Here is a 23,640-nt window from a genome sequence, read left to right on the forward strand (position 1 = left end):
TACACAAAAGCCATCAGTTTTTAATTCAGCATTTTTTCACATAGGCAAAGTGAATACATGAAAATACATCTAGAAAGTAGTATACAGCAAGAGAAATTGCTCTTTCCTCTAGCTATATATTTTTGAAGCCTATTCCAATAAACCCCCTGCTTTGTTGATTAAAATCACCCGCCCCCTAAAATACTGGTTATCCAAATTACTCCAGAGAAGATTTTTTCCCAGTGAAACCCAGCTGCCATTAAAAAAATCTATTAATTATCTAGGAAATTACACCTATAAAAAATAAAAACTTAACACACAACAAGAAACTGTAAAAAGGGTGCTACGTAACGCTACACTGAGCATCTCAAGCTTAACTCCTTAACATTAATTGCACGGAAAAAAGAAATAGAATAGTTAATCAGTAAGGCCACAGAATATGAAACAACACTATGTGAATATTATTATGTGAAGACAGAAGTGAAGAAAGTCATCCTAAGTTTCATTCTTCCTCTTTTATGGGCTAAACCAACTCCAAACCCTAGGATTTTGAAAAGCATTTACACACTTAGTGGAATTCCACTTTCATATAGCATTAAACATTTATGATGTTATAATGCCTCGGAATAGCACTTTAAAAAAGTCAAATTGAAAAAAACATTTGGAGTAGGCTTTAAAAAAAAAAAAATTACTCACTTTATATGCGGCTGTAACCCTGGCTGTTCTTCATAATTTTCTATAAGAAAAGGAAGATTTTTGGCCCAGTGGTCCTTGAAATTTCCAGGAAGATCTATATCAATATTATACTCTGTAAGAGGGGTATCCAAATGTGCATGCAAGTATCTAGAATACTCTGGAGGAAAGAGATAAAATTAAATACCATTTGCATAATCAGTCTACTTATGTAATTACATAAAAACAAAAGCCAGATTATATGTTTGTCAGTTATCCATCATGACTTTAATAAGTCATTACTCTGAGGTAATTTAATTTTGCTATTAGCTAATTTCAAGACAGAAATAAGTCTATTTCAACTTTTTACCATTATACAGAAATGTGTATTTCATTTGTGGTCCTAGATTTTAACTGTATGAACAAATAAGAATCAGCGCACATTTTTTTAAACAGACATACTCAAGAGTGTTCATGAGAATGTACGATGGTTTCTTTAAAATGGCTATAGCTACAAGCATGCTTGCACTTTCAGGGTTCTCGAAGGATTTAAGTAAATTAAAAAAAAAAGAAAAACAATTCCAACTCACCTCGAAGGTATTTCACTTTCAGATATTCTGGGCTGGCCTTCTGACCTGGTAGTGGATCATTTAACATAACTTTAGTCTGAGCTTTTATGCCTTCATAAAACTGTCCCATTGCAACATGGCTGAGACCTTTCATGTACTGGCATACTTCATTGTATGGTTCTAGCTGTAGACATCTCTAGGAGATTAAAGAAACAAAGCACCCAGAAATCAAGAGAGGGAACGAGTATCTTCAAATAAACTAACCTGTTCGGTCAGAAGACCTGCATGAAAAGATTTACTGATTATTAAGATCCACTTCCATCACAATTTTCTTTCAAATGATGCAGAGCACTTAAATTGCTAGCAAATGTAAGAAAAAAATATTTTCACCTTCATTAAAGGGAGAGAAAGGAAAAAAAAAAAAAGGAACTGCCAGTGCAAATATGTTTTTGATCACACTTGAACTGTTATGAAAACAGATGTTTGCTCTAATGATATTGGCACTACAGAAGTTTCAACATTAGTTGAATGAAATTAGACAAAACACACTGCTGACAATATTAGTAACAAGTCATTTTTGGCTAGTTCAACATATGTATTGTGCCATTTCTTCCACCCATACCTTTGCTAGTTCATGCACTAGTACACTTCATTGTGTTAGTCAATTATTTACTATAGGTTAAATACATAGCAAATTCATATTTATCATTCAAATTTAATGCTCTGGTTCTTCTAGTAGTTACATGTCATCAGAAGAGCATCTCCATCCTAAAAGTTGAAATATCTTTTCAATTACACAAGTATCTACAAATTGTGTTATAGAAGGTAAATATGTAATAATGCACATGAAGTGTTCTCCTTGGGATAAGCACACACTCATTCACAAAGGGATGTAATCATTTCCACATCTTATTTCATTCTTGTTTTAAGGATGTGGACATATGATTAACATATGCCTTTATTGTTCTGTCTACAAAATGAGGCCATTATTTAATGCCAGTGGAGAGGCACAAGATTTTGTTTACCTATGGAAACATGCACATTTTTACAAGCTCAATGAATTACAACATACTCTGAGTTTTTCAAAACAAAGACAATACCTCAGAAAAATTAGATAAATATTGGAACTTTGTATGCTTATTTTAAGCTTAAAGTTACAAAGAAGACTACATTCCTTCTTCCATCAGATATGAAAAAAACTTTAAGTTTCAACCCAAAATAAATACTAGCAAGAACACAATTACCAGTTTAAAAAACAGATAAAACATGTCGACCAGAGCTTGGTTGTACAAATTCATAAAACAGTTAGAGGAAGTATCTTAGTTTTAGCAAAATTCCATTTTTAATTAAAAACTGTAAGGTTTTATATATATTTTAACACAGACTTCACAAAAAAATAATTTTAGTCCAAATGCACACACATACTCAGAATGAAAACCTTTGACATTTGTCTCATTTTATTACACTTGTTGAATACTAGTCCTTGTTAAAATATTCTAATTTTGTATTTACTTAGGGCCTGCTTACCTTAAAATTCTTTAGCGCTTCATCTAAGCTACCATGATGATAAAGCATCATTCCTTTGAGCTGCAACGTCTGAACATGATTTTGATTTAGGAGCAAAGCCTTCTGGAAGCTCTCTGTAGCAGCATCGAAGTTGCCAAGTTCTCTAAGCGATTCCATAAAGTGGAAAGTGAAGAATATAGAAGACAACAGTGACAATGAAATTACTTGTTAAAAGTTGTTTTAACACTTCCGAAGGGGGTATCATTAAAGAGGAACACAGTATTAATGGAAAACGTCTTTAACAAAAGCAGTAATTCTGCAACTGTTCTTCAGTGGTAATAACAGAACAGCTGCACAGTTTTTCACTCCCAGAAATGTGTACTCCGAAATACAACCCAAGACAACCACAAATCTTCACAATCCCCAGTGGACATAAACCATAAAAATACATACCTATGGTATTTCTTCAGAAACTAAAAGAAACAAAACTTCCATAGAAAGCATTCTTGGAAAACACTATCTATGACAGGTCTTTTAAACTTCTAAATATAAACACATTTTTAAAAATATACTACGTACTTAAATGCTGATTAAGAAGAAAACATAGGGTGTTTGAAAGCTGAAACTAACTAAAAATGTATTGACTGGAATTACTCCATGTGCAGGACAGCTTTTAGTAAAAATAGCCACAGAAACTATAATGAAAAAAATTAAAATAGAAATAGTACACAATTTTTCTTCAGATTTTTTTATCCCATAAGTTTAAGATCATAAAATTCTTTCCACATTGTCCTGGTTTTGGCTGGGATAGAGTTAATTTTCTTTCTAGTAGCTGGTACAGTGCTATGTCTTGGATTCAGTACCAGAATAATGTTGATAACACACTGATGTTTTCAGTTGTTGCTAAGTAGTGTTTAGACTAAGTCAAGGATTTTTCAGCTTCTCAAGCCCAGCCAGCAAGAAGGCTGGAGGGGCACAAGGAGTTGGGAGGGGACACAGCCAGGACAGCTGACCCAAACTGGCCAAAGGGGTATTCCATACCACGGGATGTCATGCCCAGTATATAAACTGGGCGGGGGGGGGGCGGGGAGAGGAATCCCTGCTCAGGAACTAACTGGGCATCGGTTGGTGAGCGGTGAGCAATTGCATTGTGCATCACTTGTTTTGTATATTCCCATCCTTTTATTAGTGTTGCCATTCTATTATTGTTATCATTATTAGTTTCTTCCTTTCTGTTCTATTAAACTGTTTTTATCTCAACCCACAAGTTTTACTTTCCCCCCGCCCGATTCTCTCCCCCATCCCACTGAGGGGGGCAGAGTGGGAGTGAGTGAGTGGCTGCGTGGTGCTTAGTTGCTGGCTGGGGTTAAACCACGACACACATCAAATTATGCTAGATGGAATTAATCCAAACAAGAGCAATGCTAGAAAAAACCAAACAAGATTTATTAGTTTTAAATACAATTGCCAAAAAGAATTTTTAGACAGAACAGTGATTAACCACAGCTCTTTAGTTTCAAATAAATGCACAAACACCAAAGTCACTAGATTTGAAGCAGGAATTAATAGGTAAAATTCTATAACTCATGTTGGACAGAAGGACAAATCAGACTCAGAATTGTCTGCTTCCACTAGAAAAAGAATTCTTTAAAAGGTATTTTTAAGCACTGTATTTCAAACTTATTTGATGCAGAAGAAAGCAAGTGTGAACTTAAAATACAAGGTTTTAGAAAGAAAGAATTTAACAGCTAAAGTTAACAGTGCCCCAGAGAAATGAGATTATTTCTGCCTGTTTTAAGACCTGAGTGTTCATGGGAAAGTAATTTAGACTTTTCATAATTGTAACTAATTACAGTGTCCTCAGTTATTAAACAATATTCTATTCAGCTCCTCACCTTCTCTAACTGCTGAGCATTTAGAAAAGTCAATAGTAACTCTGCTTTGTACATTAAGTTCTTAAAAAAAAAAAAAAAAAAAAAAAAAAAAAAAAAAAAAGAGGTAGATTTCTGTACATTCCTTCCCCTATAATTTCTTGAGGATCAGAGAACTTTTGGAGGCAGGGGACAGTGAGAGGGAATAAAAGCAACAAATTTAAGCTGATTAGGAATACTCTGGTTAAATGACTTTTGCTTTGTAAAACAACAATGCAGTGCAAAATGAGCTATTTTAAGGCTTGCTTTTTTCTCTCCTTCAAAATAAAACTCTTTCAGATTAAGGTTTCTTGGGCACAGGGTAGAACAGCTGATCAACTAGAGAGGCAGTCCCACATCCAAATACAAAACAAAAAAGTTAAAGCATTTATTGGAAATGTAAGAAGACAACTGCCCGTCTTCCAGGCTAAATTACTATTATTTAGCACCTTGAAAGCACTTACACACCACAATAACAAGTACCACAGAAAAACTCGTGAGGAAATTAGTGATTCAACATTGAGTTCAGAATTTAGACACTGTCGTAAATAAGGCACAAGTCCACAAAGCAAAAAATAACAAAAAAAAATTTAATTGACAATGCTTTTAGTGAATATTCTACGTTCTGTATGCTGACAGAAACATAAAGCCTGAAGAAAAAAAAAGTAGTACATGATCATGTAATGCTTGCACACCAACCCTACCCAACTTAATCCTTGCTACACAAAAGCCATTTATGTTGCAGCAGCATCTATGCTGTAGATCAGTGCTTTCCAAAAATAAAAATGTAAAAGTGGAAATAAAAAGCTGACAAGACACAGCAGGTTAGGAAAAGAACTACAATGGGCAGAGATATTCAGTCGCTGACTATTTTATGTTCTTGTCTTGTTGTATACAAGCTATATGTACTTGCCTCCTTAGTAATTATCTGCAGATCACCTTTAAAGTAATACATTTTATTCAACTATAAATTAAATTATTTTATCTTTAATGTAAATTTAAAAAAAGAAAGAAGTGACTAGTTGCCTTCCTAGAGATTGCTTTTTTTTTTAATTATTTGATTAATAGCTAAGAAACTACATGACTATTAAAAATACCCTAAACAGGAAATTAGCTAAATTCTCAGAATTGTAAATCTCTTTGGTGAGAGATAAATTGATACAGGATCTAGCAGTTCTATAAAATGATACGCACTATGCAATGAGTTTTTCATAAATGTAAGTAGCACAATAATCTCAGATGGCAACTAATAAGCATATTAATCAACAGTTCATATTAAACATTTCCATCATTTAAAAATCATCTAGCATACCTAAAACACACCTTATTGGAAACTGCCATTTACCTAACCTTTGAGTCTGGGAGACTCAAAGAGCTACCAGAGACTGAATTAAAAATACAAAGCAAACCTAGAAATTATTTATATTGAACATATCCTGACATAGCCATACTGGCTGTAGGAGCTAACAAATACACATATGATTCTGCACAGTTTTGTAACAAACCTGTAAAACTTAAAAAGAGTGCATTTTAAAGAACACAATCAGATAGAAAACAGACTTTAAAACTATTTCTGAATGCAATTACCTGTAGGCTTGTCCCAAACTTTTATATGCATCTATGAAATCTGCTTTCTGCTTTAGAGCTTCTTTGAATGACTCAATGGCTTCCTACAGAAAGACACCAAGAGAAATATTTGTCACTGACTGCATTCGTTTAATTTTAGCATCCTCAGTAGTTACTAGCCATGGATTTACAGGTACTCATCAAAACCTTTGGAAGGAACAAACAAGGCGTTAATTTATTACAAAATCTATAGAGTAATAATCTTCATATAACAAATGAAATATTGCAAAATTCTTTACGGTAATGACAGATTTAGCTGGAGTTCTTTGTCTAACATGATATGAGAATGAGTGATTCTTCTAGCATTTTAACAGAATTCAGAGATGAAATCCCTTCAGAGCTTGCTTTCAAAGCTCAGCCTGGTTCCTAAGGCAAAGCAGTCTCTCCTTACAGTCTTCTTTCTTCATTCATAATACACATCTTGATTTTTGCAGTCCATAAGACTCCTTCAAATCTTTATTCTGCCTTTCACTGTTTTACTGCACTCTGTGTTAGCTGCAGTTAGCAAACACTCCTGAGGGATTACTGCAGTTAGCAAACACTCCTGAGGATGTGTGATCATCTTCACATAATAGCATGTACTGTGAGGAATACAATGTAATAAAAATAAAATCGCTAAAAATAATTATATGCATATGTTCAAACAAATCTTTTTCAAAGGATTTGATTAAGAACTCAGGTTTTTAAACTGGACTGGCTGTATAAATTGGCAAATGCAGTACTTAAACTTAGAATTAAGGGCGGAATTATCAACTACTTTATATTATGAAGGAATGCCTGAAAAGCATCTTGAATTCTATAGTGCAAGAAATTAAATGCTGTAAGAAAAGAAGCAGTATCTTCAGTCAATTTAGAGATTCTTATTCAGAAAAAATAGCAAATATATTCTGAGCACTACAACATGCATAAAAATATCTATTGAACAAAAATAAAAACATAATCACCTATCATTACTGATAGGCAGCAGTATCTCCAAATACATCACAAGAAACAGGTGCAATATTACTACACCTAAAACATAAAGCCTAGTTTTAAGTCAGAAAATGGTGAAACATTAAAAAAAAGCACGGGAAGAACTTACTTCCCTGCTGATTTTAGAATCTGAGGGAGCAACTATGTTCCCTCAATTTAGATACGAGCGTTTCAGAATCAACATATAACTAAAATACACATGCACACATGCAGGGCTCTCTATCAGCAGTCTCCTTCATTACCTTCTACTCATTCGAGGAAGAGTTTAAAATTACATTTTGAATATAACCATACAGCTATTAGTAGCAGAGGTGCCAAATACAAACACTTTTCAAAGCACTCTATAAACACGTCAGTTATCATTGATTTATCAATACCTACCAAGACTGGCAGTATTTACATGTCATACCATGAAGTATTACAGTCAGCAATGGCACCTTTTCATTTTGCTTGCACTCTTTTGCCTTAAAAAGTCTCCCTTATGCGAGAGAAAATATGTGTATCAACACCTACGATATTTATACTATTTTACAGAAGTAACTTCAAATAGAGGACATGAACTATTATTTAACATAACTTTACCTTCAGAAGTCCTCTGTGAAAAAAGGTTAAGCCTTTATAAAGCATAGCTATAGGCTGATTCTTGTTCAGTTCCAATGAATGCTGAAAATCTTCATGGGCTGTTGCATAATCCTGTGACAAAGAAGATTTTAGGCAACAGAGGAAACACCATACAAATAAAGAGGAATACATACTTTCATGAAAATAAAAGTAAACAACAGAATTTTGCTTAATATACGAAGTCAGTCTCAGGGCTAAGCAGCAAAAATTGTCAAGTGCTGGTCAGAATATCAAAGAATAAGGAATGCACAATACATTTCCAACTTTTACAGCAAGTGCTATATAAAACATAGTAAAGTAAGGGGGAAAATAGCTGAAAACAGAGTGAAATCAGAAGAATAAAGTGGGAAATCAGCTATTTAGTATTCACACAATATTTGAAGATAAAGTTACTTGTTTTACCTTAAAGCGTAACAACAACACACACAGATTACATAGCAAAACAGGATGTTAGCATTTTTGTAGGGTTTTTTTTTGTTTGTTTGTTGTGTGGTGTGGGGGTTTTTTTTCAGTATACAGGACAGTTACTGCCTTGGCCATAACTGTTTTCCTTTTTAGACTGGCATTTAACAATACTACTTAAATGCAGCTGTAGGTTATAAATCAAGTCAAATTCTTTATCCATATCCTACTCCTCAAACACACATAACAACCTGAGATGTGCATGCAAGGTACTTGCCCTCTGATTCTCTGTATTAAATAGATACGCAGATGAAATACTTGAATACCTCTGAACTGTCAGAAAGTCAACTACAGGAAAATCAGGGCTTTTGTTGTTATTTCGTTTTTTAATTTAAATAGGAAAGAAGCTCTTGAACAAAAGTAACAACTGGCACAAACAGCAGCAACAAAATAATCAAGAACATCCACGCAAACAAACCAAACGGAATTCTCCAAATCCACTGACCTCAGATATGAAGTAAAGGGTACCTCTGTGCCTGTAGAGCCGTGCTGATGGTTGTAGCTGAATAGCTTTGGTGAGATCAGATAATGCTTCACTGATTCGTCCCAGTGGGGACAATATCTAAGAGTATAAACCAAAGACATAGATTAGAGCAAACAGGCTGAATAGATTTGGTTTAGAAATACAAAGATTACTCTTTTCCATGTTCAGCTGTAACAGAGTAACTGTATTTGCTAGAACAGGCTGGAAAGTTCTGCTATAAATTTCAGTACTTATTGCCTTTAAACACCTATCAAAGGGAAAATCTGAAAGCATTTTTCTCAAGAAAAAAAAAAACCCCAAAAAAAAGTGTACATGAACATCACCAATAACATTTGCAGAAACCTAGTATTCCAAATAAAAAGTCAGCCAAAGCAAAATACTCTATTTCAAGTTATTTCAACACATTCAACTGAAAATGTAGTAAAGTATTCTCATAAACCTTTTTATCCTGGCAAAATATTCCCCGCAATGGAAAATGGGCTATTTTCCAGTTATTTGAATGCCTTTCACATTTTTAGATCAAGATTATTAACAAATGTATTAACGAATCATTAAAAACATTAAAATTGTGAATTACAATTTCATATTGTGGCAGTTATACAGTATGCTGACTTTAATAAATATTTATGCTTTTCATTTGTCTACAAAGCTGCTTCTTGAAATCCATTTTCTGTAATTTAATTGGCAAAACAAAACATGATTTTCAAAATGAAAAGTATCTGTGTATCTGAATGATATTTAACTTATATGCATGAATATAAAACCCAAAACATTTGATTAAAAACTCATTCTTTACAAGTTTGGCATTTTACCAGCTAGTCCTAACAATAAATTTACTAAGGTGACACTAACTGCAAACAGTAAGGTTCAAGTGATCTTTTGATTCATTAAAAACAAACGAACAAACCAACCCACCCACAAAACCCCACACATGATCTTGCTATCTAGTATGTCAAAAACTAAACACTTAGACATAATATATGCTATTCTATTGGCTATAGTAACTCCATATGGTGTACGTTTCATTTTAAAAATAAACATTCCACAAATGACACTGTTTGAGAGCAAATATGTGTATTTTAAAAGAAAGTAGGAATGTTCACAGAAAAACCACAGATAAGAGCTTTAGTCACTAAATCAGTGAAGAAATACTTGAAAATACTGTATAATTTCAACTTCTCCAAAAATCTGAAGAGACAAAAAATGCTCACTTCTGCTCGCTGTTCAAATACTTCAGGATGATCTGGTTCTAGACTAATCACCCTACTGAGCTCGAACAGAGCAAGTTCAGCATTCTTCATATCCTGAAAAGGAGAAAAAGGAGAAAAATAAACAAAGTAAACAACTGTGCATACTTAGAATAATATACTCTGAAGAGTGATGGACAATTAGATTGGCTAAATTTCTGAAAGTGTATCAGTTTAAAAGCCCTTCACACCTTCGCTAATAACATTAAGATGCAGTATTCTACAAATAGCTGAAAAAACCTAAACCACCTGTCCGCTATAAACAAGAAAAATAAACTTTGCTTGTACACATCATCTTTGTGCTATACCTTTAATAATTTATTAATATAACTCTGTGAATAAACATGAGGTTTATGGCTCCATAGGTACCTTTCTTGGCAGCAAAGCTGGCTTAAGCTCTTATGTGAACTCTAACACATGCATACTCTTGCCCACCAGTGTTTTCATCAGTACTGTCTGTAACTTAATCCAAGTACTACTGGTGGATGGGTTGATGCCATCAGCCTCTTGCCTATCAAAGTTTTTATATTGTCCTCAATAAATTGTAGGACGGAAACAGTTACTTAACTGGGAAAAAAAAAAAAAAAAAATCCAAACTGGTTATATAACAAGTTCTGTATTAGATTTCATTGATCTTTTTCTTCTTTTTCAAGGCAAAGAAATTTTGCATGTGCTTAACATCATCTTTGTGTCTTGAAAGTGTCGCTCACAGAAACTTTTATGAGGTAAGCTGTCTCAACATCTAGCCAAACTGAGAAAACAAACTTATGCTGGTGTTAAAACCATGCAAATATGAGGGACTTCAAGCTCCTGTCAGCACCACTAAAGAATTAAATATTCTGCACAAAAAGAATTTTCAGAGAGTTATTCAACTATTCTTGCTTCTAGAATTCCAGCAACCATTCAATCACGATTCAACAGGCCACAAACTCAAACTACAAGGATCCATAGTCTACTTTTAAACTTACTTTTGCTCAGGAAGTTGTTTAAGCAGTCAGCTTAACTGTAAGTAATTTAACTTTGAATTTTTTCAAACAAATTCAAGGTGGTATACATAGAGAGGCATAGGCAATCAAGAAGCAATATAAAGCCTACTGGATTGCAAGAGTTGATGATGTTTCCAAGTTGCAATAAAAGACCTTTTCATTTCCAAATACAGACTAGATTTGGAGAAAAATTCAGTGGGACTTCATAAAGCTGTCTCTGAGAGGCAAGATACTCCTTGTTATCTTACTAGATAACTTTTTCAAGTGGCTGTGGCTCTCAGCCTTACTATCCACCACTCACAACTGTGCCTATATTGTCCTTTGGCACCCTTGCTTCGTGCTGCTTTACTTCCACAGTCCCACAAAGCAAATGTACCCATGGCTTGAGCGGTATGATCCACTAGATTCCTCTATGTTATGGAGTACCTACCAAAGCCTGGACACATTGTTATAGTAGGACAGCACAAAGACTTTGGGATGTACCTATCAAGTGCTAATCAGCCTAGCTCCTCCTGTTACAGACCATATTACAGTTTGGATTCAAACAATTTGGTCAGATAGCAATTTAAATAATTATCTACTCACATGCAGTCCTTTTTTTCCATATGCTATCCCTCGTCCATAAATTGCACTAACCAGCTCTGGTTCTTCCTGTTAAGATTAAAAATGAATACAATAATCAGCTGTGGTTTTGTTTTTTTGGGTTTGTTTGTTTGTTCTAAAGGTATCTTTCTTCAATATGTATTTATTTCTTGCTGATCTTAAGTAATAAGCAATGAACAATCACATTGTCAGGCAAAGAAATTGTGTTACAGTCCATGCTTTCATATGCTCACAACTTCCAATTCAATTCACTGGAATTGTTCTGAAGTATTTGTCTGGAAAATGAGCTAAACAGTGCAGTTATAGTGTCAGTGACCACCTATCAGAAGCTACGTACACATTAGTATAGTCTGTTGTCCAAACTTCATTACTTGTAACGTTATCAGTAATTATATGACTTCTTTTATCTAATGTCACTGAAGTGATAATAAACAAATACAATTCAGCCATTCCAAGCTTGTTTTGTTTATAATTTAAATTTGAAAATTTAAAATTAGGAAGCAGGCAACTGTGACATCCTGATGAAATTTGTATTCAGGCAGCAACTAAAACTAGAGATATTCTGCCAAAATAGTTCTGCAAAATTCAAACAAACCTTCCCTGGGTTAGATTTAAGTCCATGGCTTTCCAACTCAGGCACTTAAGAGGATGCAACTTACATAGTGAATCTAATTCTTGTTCAATGTTATTTACTCCAGCCATGGTTTCCCGTCCAAATTTGAAGAACTACAATAGCAAAACTGGTTTCCTTGGCACAACAATGCCTATACAGTCAGTTTCCCTGAAAACCAGTCAGGAATTAAGCCATCTTCACACCTGCAACCAACACAGCTGTGCTACAAAAGTTTGTAGCATAGGCCTGGTCTCATTTAATTGGGACAACTGCCAAAACCCAAACTCTTTCTTTGACAAAACAACAGATACCTGGCACACCAATGCTGCCAGCTTGCCAGACTTGAGCTGATTCCAAGTGTACGCTTGCCAACATCAACTTCAGGTAACTTCCCTAATTTTAATACAGTGGCTAAGCAAGGCTGTTTTGTTCTGTTAAATGTTTTAATATTCACTTTATGTGTATTTAAAATTGCCTTATAGAAGACAGAGTCAACAATCATAGCCACGTTACAGCCTTTCAGACATACAATAAGCATGATATTCATTTCAACTGAGATGTGTGCATTGCAAAGGTACTCTATTATATATACACTTCTCACATTATCTTTCTACAGTTGCTGTATCTTGCTTATCTTCACTTATATTAAGTTTCCTTCTTAATAAAGAGAAGGCAGGAAACATTATATACATCCATTGGTTTTTGAAGCAGGATTTCTCATTAGGGTAAGAAAAAAAATCATTCCTCCCATTAAAAACAAAAAAAGAGAGCGATCACTAAACACCTAAAACAAACAAACAAGCAAACGAACCCCAACAAAAAAAATTCTGGTCCTCTGATAAATTCCCTGGAATAATTCCATTAAATTGCCACACTTTCACTCAATTTAAGTACAAGCCATATGACATTTGAGTTAAAAAAAAAATACATGCTAGTATTTGCAGTATTACTTTCAGCTTGCATTTGTCTACTACAACCAATTTAGATTAAAAAGAGGGTCCATGCTTCTGGTAGTCCCAGATTCTTAGCCATAAAAATACAGTATTTGGAAATGAGCTTTAGTCAAAGCTTTTTAAACTGTTAGAGTTGGGTTTGTTTTAAAAGTGGCTACCTTCTACTTCATAGAAGAAGATTCTGAATTCTTTACTTTGGTCAGAAAAAAAAAAAAAAAAAAGATGTTGAAGTATTAGTTATGTTTTACTTGTATATTAAACTCATCAGATGCTTACCACTGAAGAAGAAGAATAAACCCAACATACAAAAAACATTTATCATCATGAAAGCAACACGGTACTTGCCACTAGCAATAAGTGATCTCTGTTGGGTTTTTTTCTGATGTTACTGGCAACATGCTAACTGTTGCCCAAAAAAATCCACATTAAAGTATCTCAGCCTACACATTAAGAGGGCAATTAAAGGAACTTCAATTTTCCACAGGTCAGGTTTCTGAAGATGCCTTTTTTTTTTTGTCAAAGCGCCATAAAAAGTTTATTCCTACAGATGAGAAAAATACTCAGCAAATAACCAAGATACTGAGTATGCTTATGTTTGGACGGAAACAAATGAACAAATAATAGAATAATTACTCTCATAGAATACTCTCATTTTAAAATCCTTAACTGAATCTTTGTTTTACTAAAGCCACATGTTGTAATGGATAATTTCATAAAGTGGTATTTTAGGGGTCCAAACAGAAAACTTACCTGCAGCATTGTTGAAAAATGTCGTATGGCTTCATCATACAAGCCGTTGCCAATCAACACGTAAGCAATTGCTAACAAAACATTACAAATGTAAATAAAACAGAAAAAAAATCTGGTTTTTTTAATACATATTAAATACAACTAACTTATTTTACAAGTTCCTACATTGCACTGAAGATTTAGTTAGTCAAAGGATTTCTGAACTGCCACTGAAATAACTTCCCTCAACCATTACCTAGCATTTGTTAATTATTCAATTTATACTGTGCTCATCAGAATTGTTTTGGAGTTTTGTGGCTCGTTTGGGTTTTTTTTCTGTCCTTTTTACAAGCTGTTCAGGAAAGGGTCCATGTTGGCTTCTAAAGTACTTTGGACCAGGAAAGGTACCATGATCCCATTTAGTAGCCCTAGATGCTTTCTCCACTGTACGTGAGCCTGGCTAACACTGGCTAACTTTTTTTGATAATTCCATTAGAGAACATCCAATGGTACTTGTTTACGCACATCTTGCTAAACTTTACTAGCTCATAATAAGTTTTCCTTCATTTGAATTATCTAGAAAAACCTCAACTAAAGCAATTCCATTATTTATAAAAATGAGATTGAAAAACTACAGAATCTTTACCCATGTTAAAATTATGAAAAGCTTTAAAGTTCTTGCATATCCCCCCACTTTGGAGTAGAAGCCAGGTGTTTGAAAAAGAAACAGACGACTGTTTTAGAAACATGTTCCTGTAATCTCCACAAGATATAAATATACAGTCAAGTCACAAGACTGAAAAGCTGTGGTTGTGCTTGCATGACTGAAGTTCAGTTCTGACAGCTGAATATCTCAAGATTGTTTCATTTTTGCATGTTTTAATCTCCCACAGTTCTTAACTCTGGACTAAGCTCTGTCTACTCTGCCCACAAACCCCAAATATCTTGCAGACCAGAGCCATGAAAGTTAAAGTATAACTTTTCCCCAGGCAGTTTGCACGAACAGCTGACAGTGGAACTAAGAGTGGGAATTCACTTTCCCCATACTTCTAATTGGTTTTAGCAATCATCCAAACAGAAAGGAAGAGGCGCCTATTGGCTTAATTATTTACTCAAACATGAGAACAGACAAATAAGCCAGTTAGAACAAAGGTATTTTTAATAGGACACAGACACTTATCTTTCATGCCAGCAGAGCCACATTGTTTTGGCAATGTTGCTAAGCATTGTTCATTAAAGGAGGAAAAAAGTTAAATGGAAGAGAAATAAGAACTGTATTTAATCCAGAGCTTGCCTCATTCTTGGAGCATTTCTATTATGCAGAAGGAAGTATTTGTGTGCAATATAAGCTTTTTCCTCAATACATAAAAAGCTTCACTTGGTACAGATACATAGCATTGCCACAAAAGGAAAGAAAATTGGCAGAGTGAAGGACCAGTTGAAGAGCTCTTGAATTTTCCTTGTTTCATTCTCCTCCAAGACTATGCAGTTCTTAATAGCATCTTTACAGTTCCAATCCCAGAACACAGAACAGTTGGCACGTGAAGTGAAATAAAATCAACTCAACCATGCCAGTATTAAGGAAAAAAGTGGAGGAAGCAAGATAATAAAGACTCATGGTCTTGCTGATAATGAGTTTATTTTGTCTATCCAAAACTCTTGGCAAAACACAGGAGGTCATAGTCTATGTCTGTAAAACTACGGCAAGTGATTGGCAGCTAGTAGCTGATACAGTATCAGCTTTTTTTTAAATTTTATCTCTTCAATTAATCTTTTCATTTTCAATTAAACACCACAAAACTACAAGTACTTTATTATGAAAAATCTGAAGATTAACAATGGTCCATTAGCCCAAGTATTTGGGTACCAACATTGCTTCAGAACGCCCCATACATTTCATACTGCTTTTCCTCAGAACAGTTAAAAGTAACATGCACAAACAAGAAGGGCCCCGGCTCCTCACACCATGACATACTTGAAATAAAGTGGGTAGGTGCCAGCCTACAGGCCAAACATGAGGATAGGGACCTTCTGGCATAATATTCCAAGTCTATAGAGCAGACACTAAAAGCATCAAATATTTTCTGCTGGATGGAAGTTCGGTATTCCCTGAGTGATTCTACGAACATAGTTTGGTATGCTAGGAATATGAAAAAAGATTAAGCCCCCAAATTTTTCTGGATAAATCTGTGAAGGCAGAAATTATGTCAACAAAAAACTACTCAACTGTTTTAATTTCATTAGACAACTTATAAGTAAAGTTGCCCTTTGCTCTTATATAAGAGTCTGCTGCCTTCCTTGACATACATCCTCAACAATCTCTTTGCATAATACCCCTGCTTCCTACAGAGGATACCAGTTTGGAGAAGCAGTGCAAGTAACTCCTGCCTCAGGTCCTTTGAGAAACATATTTCCTGTTGCTTTATTTGAAATGCCTCCATTTTCTGCACTGAGTGGGCTTTGGAAAAACATCAAGTAGCAGCCTGGATAAGGACATAATTCAGAAAGCCTTCCTGCTGCCTATAAGCATTGATGGGAAGAGTGTGTGGAGAGGGGAAGACAGATCCAAGATCTGTGCTTGATAGAAAGCATACTCCATTGGTAAAATTTTCAGAATGTTTGAATAGTTTTAGTCATCAATAACGACACAAAAAGGGAAGCAAGAAGCAGCTGAGACTGTTTAACAGAATTTAATCAAAATGCTTTTTGAACACCTCCTTAAGCAGATGTGGTAAAGAATTCTAGTGAGCAAAGCTGAAAAGATTTTTAGGAAGAGAGATACATATTTTCTTTGTAAGACCAGAGAAAACTCACTGTATTTCCAGGCTTATTAGGATCACTTTAAAATCAATGCATCACTAAGGAATCATCAGTTTAGTTTCAAAACATTCAGTGCTAATAATTAGCACATAATTCACCTGCACAAACCTTATATAAGGCATCTTACCCAATTCTTCATTTGTGTTGTCATTATCAGTAGCAAATGGAAATCGTTTTTGCTCTGCAAGCAACTTCGCTTGACTCTGTAAAACATCATGTTTTTTAAGTGTTCAGCAAACAACAGCAAAGAATTTAATAGAAAACCTGTGTCTTAAATCCTTAAGAGAATGCCTTAAATCAAAAGGTTAAGGCTAATGTGATTGCTTTAAGGTAACTGAAAACAAATTCATTCCTAGTCTTCCACGGGGAGAAAAATTGCTCTTCAGTCAGGTGCTGCTGTTACCCTCTCTAACATAAGGCTAACCAAACCTTTCAGATGAAAGGACATTATCAGCAGTTTACCAGTGACTCATGTTTCTATATTACACGTGCTTAACATGAAATTTTGGAAGTCCTTCTAAGACACGTGCAACTTTATAGGAAAGTTTATACTCTTTACCCCATTAATTAATCCTTTGTCTCTTGCAAAGGAAAGGGTACTACAGAAGAGTAAACCACTGAAAAGAGTATCACTCCAGCAATAAAGACAAGTTTAACTTAACAGTGCCATACTGAAGTAAAAAGGCTGTCCTTTTAACAATAACTTTCTATGAGTTACAGACTTTGTTCAGCCAATTGTAGCCTCATCTAAGATTTCTGTTCCCCAAATAACGCGCCTACAGAAACCAATAGTGCCAAAGACAACCCCTCAGAAATACAGAAATACTCTACTCAGCTCATTTTCACAAGTATTTTCCATAAACAGCATTCTCTTCTTTTGCTTCAGCTAAACAGCACATATGTACACCTTTAACTTCAGAGAAGACAGTTAAACACCTTAAACTTCAGGGATCATATTTAACTCCATTTTCTCTACTGAGAGGACTGCACTTTGTCCTCCTCCCTTCTACTTTTTTTGGCTTGTTCAATCAAAAGAAGCCTCGTTACTTGTTTCCATGACACAGACATTTCAACAATCTACAAAGCGCAAAAGTAACTGGCCAAATCCCATTGCACAGTTTCTGCCCTATTCATCTAATAATCTTAGAGATTAGAAGACAGTTTGGTCTGCTCTAAAAACTTGAGTATTTTGGAGGGTACGAACTATTAGCAAATCAGATTTTACAAACCTTGTTTTTACTGAAATTAGAGATCATACAGGAGCTCTGCATGACACTATAACGTTCTGAGAATTATTACTCTACCTACTGCTGCAGCTACAGTAACAGAATGGAAAAGTACTTTTCCTCATAGAAAAAAGTCATTAAAAAAAGCACATGAATGAGCAAAGTTCAACAGGTATACCAATTAGAAAACTAAATCTACTTTGCAGACCATATATATTTACACATCACACATCTGCAAACACAACCTTTTTATATCATCAATGGCTTTCAGGTAATTTCCAGAAAACCTACTTCAGAAAGGGATCTTCAATATTTAACTCTGCAAAATATTATTCTTCTATAATTGTCTTAACATTAGAAAAATATCATTTTTACTAAAGTACAACCTCTTCCTTGGTGGATTTTCGAAAAAGGCCTACACTTCTTTGTGGACAAAAGATAAGATACAGCAAGATTCCATGCTGGGTATTGGAAAACAAGCTACAACCAAAAGAATCTGGCATTACATTAATAGCCTATAAATTACAGAGCTGCATGTGACACTCAGCAAGAGAAGTACCACACAGTTTCCCCCGCCCTCATCTACCTCATCTGTTTTGTTATCATAGAATAACAGAATAGTGTTTTGTTCTTGGGGTGGGGGAGGAAGGGGATTCATACTTCTTCAACAAATTCTCAATCCAGTTATAGGTTAGACATCCTGCAGCTCTACTTTCAAAAATTGCAAGTCATTCTGCCTTCAAGAAATGAGAGAAGAATTTTCATCATAGCACCAGCTCTTAATAGGTTGACTGAATAGGTTGAATTGTTGCTCTCTTCAAAACTTTTTTTTTAATTTTTTTTGTTTTTAAACAGGGAAATTTCTTACAAACTACTATACATTAGAAAGAATTGCTGGTACCACTAGACTAGACTAGACAGAAGATCTGACCAATATCTGATGAAGTAATGTCTAATGAGAATATTCAAGTTAAATAATTGGCTTGGTGGATTTGCAGTAGAGTAGTTTTATTTCCAAATGCCACCTTTGGAGAAGTTGCTTCAAATTAGAATATTGTTTCCATGCTCCCCCATAGCCAATAATTCCTACAAATTTGCCAAGGCTTCTTTGTATATTCACATGGGAATTATTTGAAGATTTTCAATATCTGTGACTCTACTGGACTGAAGAAGTAACATCAAACCTGTGTTCTGATGTAGACTGAAGATTATATTTGTTCAAGATCAATAAGTTAACAATAGTGTTGCAAGAAAACCCAAATTAAAAAATAATCCTCTTGAAGTTTCTCTATGAAGAGATACTCTTCCTCTGTTAGAATACTCTCCGCATACCATGTCTGTATTACATTTAGCAAAATACGGTCTGAAGCCTCTGACTTTATCAACTGTGCACAAAGTTATTTCTGTAGCAATTGCAAGTTATCACTCCTCTTACACGCATTTTGTGGTAAACATCCTCAGGTAGTTAATCTGGGTAAAAACTAACACACCTTTCCTTTTTCAGCCATAGCCCCTGCACACTTAAAAACAAAAAATTAATTGGTAGACTAATCCAGGTGAAGGTTAGTCTTCAGTGGAAAAATCAGCTTCAATTAGTTGAAACTGCTGACAGCCCTAGAGACTCATGATGGAATACTACGAAATCATACTTTCATGAGCAACTTGAGCTCATTCATACTTAAGCCTTTTGGGGACCTATGCCTACTGATTAATAGATTCTATTTGTAGTTATTTGCCTGAACTTCATTCTAACTGGTTATGCAGCTGAAGCGATCTGCAACTTCAACAATCTATTAAAAATTGTTTTGTACATTATATTCTTGATAGCATACCAGAATTTTTTCTGTGTTGAGAGAAAGCACAGATTCACAAGATGAAGACCCTCCTATGTCACAATCCGATTCATGGAAGTGCAAAAATGATGAATCTGGGGGAAAAAGAGAAAATACCTTTAGGAACTCACAGAGTTACATCTTGCATTTCCTCACGTTCATCTGAACAGCTTCCTCATTGGGCACTCCACAGGGCAGAACTTTCATGAAGTGCTTTCTGCCCACAGCACTATATCCACACAGCCAGGGAAGCAATAGTTGACACAACTGCTTTTATACAATTAATCACTGCTTCTGCTTATGCTTTTGGCTAAAAATACATGAAGAAAAAAAAAAAAAGAAGGTGCTAAAAAAAAAGCAGGGGAGGTTAAAAAGGGAGGAAGCTGGAAGCAAATAAGAGAAGTTTGGGGTAGACATGTCCCCATCTGGCATTATGATTCCATTCTCTGGCCCAAGAAATTAAAGACAAAATTATCATTCCAGACCCAGAGAGGAAAATAAATGGAATGGACCATACAGAGGTAGGGAAAGAGCTGCTGCTGGAAGTCCAGGAAACAGAGGTATAAAGAATGTAAAAAGCAGACTGAATAGTAAACTGTAATTAACTGAACATATATAAAGATCCTCACAGGTATATTACTAAGAAGGCCATTACAAAAAGTATAAGATTGATTCAAATCTATGAAAAGTCAAAAACAGCTTGTTGGCATATCAGAGAAAACATTTAACAAAGGAAAGAAATAAACAAGTAACAATAATAATCAACAACACCCCCCAGATTGATAGACTATAGAAGTCGCTACTTCACCTATATGGTGCTTTAATTGCTATCCCAACAGAATTGTTAGCTTTTAAATCTTCAGTTCTTAAAGCTTCTATTAACTTGAAATATTTCAAGATAGCTTGATGCCAAGTTTGAAAGGCAGGGGGGCAGCATGTGTTTCTAATTCACTTTTATAGGCAGTGCTATTCTTATATACTGATTACATAAGGGTTGCAGTTAGTTAACTCCCCATTTCTCACAAGTACAGTGCTAAAAGAGAAAAAGAATCAATTTTCTTATAAAGAGAAGTCAAAACAGCATCTAAAATAATTCCCTGTAAATAGAAACTTGGAACTAAGTTGAGCCATAAACGATAACTGGTGGGAGAAGTTTTACAACAGAAGCAAGAGTGGTGAAAAGCAGAAGGTCAAAGTTTAAAGTCAGAAAGTCCTGCAAGAACAGTGGCTCACCACCCATAGTTTCTAGAAAAAGTATTACCAGTAAGAGGTTTCAACACTGCCCTTTGTTATTCACATTGGCCAAACCCTCCTGTGCTATGGCAGCATTATTAACACATTACTTGTTCTGTGTTGGTGTTCATAGTCACTGTCACATAGTCAGTGACATTTCAGAGCCATCACTGTGGACTCACTGAGCAATTTTTGCTTCACAAACCAAAACAAAGAGGTGCAGGCACAGCCTACCTCCAGAATAATTTTCTGCATAACAGCAAGAATTTAGTGAAGGAATTTTTTTAATAAGGTGGCAGGACTACGAACAGCTTATCTGTTACAAGCTATAGGGGGAAAGAGACCCTTCAAATCTTGCAATTCTTGTGGCAACAAACTGCTTTACTCATAGGGAAGAACGGATCTGCCTTTGTCTGCAAGTTAGATACAGTCAAACCTGTGCCACACTGCCTCATTAACAACTTTATGAAAAAGCAGAAACACCAACCAGAGAAATTAACCTGGACCTTATAGTAGGATACAAGAGAAACTATATGAGATAAAAAGATTCTCAGTTTCTGGGAAAGTTGTACTAAAACAAAGACTGAGAGTTTAAGGAAATTTTTCAACTGGCAATTTATTTAGCCACAGGATTTAAATAGCAAGGAGTGAACTAGTACACAGCTATTTCAGGGTAAGTATGCTGTTCTGTAATTAAGGACTACCTTATTGTCAGTGCATGCAAAGCACCTGAGGTACCTGACGATTTAAGCAGAATTCCGTATATCAATCCCAGTTACACTGGTCTCTTTAAAACATCCACCATTAAATCAAAATCTAGTCTTCCAAATACACCTCTGAAGGAGTATCCCAAGTCAATCATTCATGTCCTAGTAACAGAAGAGATGTAATCAAACGCTTTGCCATTTATTAACTTGTACGGTATACAGATTTTATCTCAACACTGGGTGAAGGTCTTTTTGATTTCGTGCTTAAGCTTGAACCATTTGGAGCAATGGTCAGCTGAGATAACTTTCACGATCTGATTTAGTGTTTACATACTATGGCTCTCAGCTACTGTAGCCACCACACACACAAAAAAAGCAGCTGATGTAAAATACCTACTTAACGCATCTGATATAGATGAAACTAACTAAAGACCTTTAAGCTGTGATGACAAAAGCACACATACAGAAGGGAGAAAAAAAGCAGATGTAGTAAACTCATAACAAGGTATTTCTAGAAAGTTTGTAATTTTGAGTGGATTACACTAGCTATATATTGTCCTTAGGGACCACAGCAATTGTTGATATGAGCACAGAATTTATGGAGGGGGGTGGGAACCCTGCAGACTGCTAAGCAGTCCTGACACATCATTGGTTATTCTCATATAACTAACTGGGTGCCTAGATTGCACTGAATTGATAGAACCTTTTTCTCCGTCTGTATTACATGTACATTATGATTCAGACTGGCATTTTTGCATAGCACATTCACACTGTGCTCATGATCAAAGATCATAACAGATTACTTAAGCCACATGATCCTGATGCAACAGGTATTTAAGTACATAAGAATAGTTTTAACAGTGCCCGTATTACAAGCCATCAATTAACTTGAAAAAGACCAGAAGACCTGCTACCTGAACTTGGCGCTCGTAAAGAAAAGCATCCAGTTCACCAGCAAAACACGCATAACCGTAGCTGAAAATTAATGAAGCCATATTCAACTCAATAATACAAGCACAAGCCGTTGGCATGCCTGCGTACTACGAAGTGCAGGGATTAAAAAGCAGGCAGAGTCCAGCACCTAGACTTGGCCGGTTGGCGAGTGGGACAACAGGAATCCTCCTGGGCGACGCTGCAGGCCCTCCGCTTTACCCGTTCGAGGGGCGAGAGCTTCGCCTCCGCTCACTGCCACAGCGGCAGTCCCTGCTCCGCGCTACCCGGCGGCACGACGCTGCTCGGGGGTGCAGCTTTCACAGAAGATGCCTCGGGATGAGTCAGCTGAACAGCAGCAACGCGTACAGCCCCAGCCGCCCGTCCTCCCGCCGCCGGGACCCCGCACCGCCCCGGGCCGGGCCGGCCTCGCCTCCCCTCGGCGCCTCAGAGGGAGGCGAGGCCCGGCCGCGCTTTCCTCTTCTGCCCCCGCCGCCCTCCGGCGGGGCGAGGGGAGGGAAAGGGGCGGGGGGCGAGCCCGCCCCGGCGCTCCCCACCACCACCACCACCACCACCACCACCACGCCCGGAGCCTCAGGGCTCGGCGTGCCGGGCTAAGGGCCTCCTCACCCCCCCGCCCCGACTCACCGCACTCGGCCGAGTACGGCTCTGCCCACTCCCCCGCCGAGGCGCAGCCCCCCGCCGGGCCCTGGCGCTGCCGGTGCAGCTCCTGCTGGAGCAGGGACAAGGCCGGGTACTGCTCGGTCAAGGCCAGCGCGGCCCGGGCTAGGGCCAGGACGGCCAGCGGCACCCATAGTCCCCTCACGGCCCCGGCGCCGCCGGCAGGTGCCATCTTCCCAGGGCGCATGCGCACCGCTTCCGCCTCGGCCGGGGACAGCGGGGGCCTAACCCACGGGACCGGCGGGGAGGAGGAGGCCGCCGCCGCGCTGCCCCCTGGGA

The 23,640-nt window shown here is 36.5% G+C and overlaps 1 protein-coding gene across 5 annotated transcripts in view; it reads right to left on the minus strand.

The window, feature by feature from the left end:
• Positions 1–23,634, minus strand: part of TTC13 (tetratricopeptide repeat domain 13) — a 42,138-nt gene extending 18,504 nt beyond the window's left edge. For 3 of the 5 annotated variants that reach the window (XR_003926426.2, XM_030036026.1, XM_030036025.1), the window contains exons 1-12: positions 23,329–23,634; positions 19,811–19,905; positions 16,880–16,955; positions 13,954–14,024; positions 11,620–11,685; positions 10,013–10,105; positions 8,763–8,879; positions 7,817–7,927; positions 6,224–6,306; positions 2,748–2,889; positions 1,242–1,416; positions 676–832 (exon numbers count right to left, since the gene is read on the minus strand). Coding sequence is in view for 4 of the 5 variants with exons in the window: in XM_030036026.1 (XP_029891886.1) it covers positions 676–832; positions 1,242–1,416; positions 2,748–2,889; positions 6,224–6,306; positions 7,817–7,927; positions 8,763–8,879; positions 10,013–10,105; positions 11,620–11,685; positions 13,954–14,024; positions 16,880–16,955; positions 19,811–19,905; positions 23,329–23,548 (1,406 nt within the window). In the remaining variant the exon portion in view is untranslated. Of the gene's footprint in view, positions 1–675; positions 833–1,241; positions 1,417–2,747; positions 2,890–6,223; positions 6,307–7,816; positions 7,928–8,762; positions 8,880–10,012; positions 10,106–11,619; positions 11,686–13,953; positions 14,025–16,879; positions 16,956–19,810; positions 19,906–22,902; positions 23,078–23,328 lie in introns of those variants that run through there. The other 2 variants (XM_030036024.2, XM_030036027.2) reach the window with 2 other exon arrangements.
• Positions 23,635–23,640: the final 6 nt, after the last annotated feature.

This window comes from Aquila chrysaetos, chromosome 13, assembly GCF_900496995.4.
Source record: "Aquila chrysaetos chrysaetos chromosome 13, bAquChr1.4, whole genome shotgun sequence".
In the NCBI taxonomy this organism is placed as follows: domain Eukaryota; kingdom Metazoa; phylum Chordata; class Aves; order Accipitriformes; family Accipitridae; genus Aquila; species Aquila chrysaetos.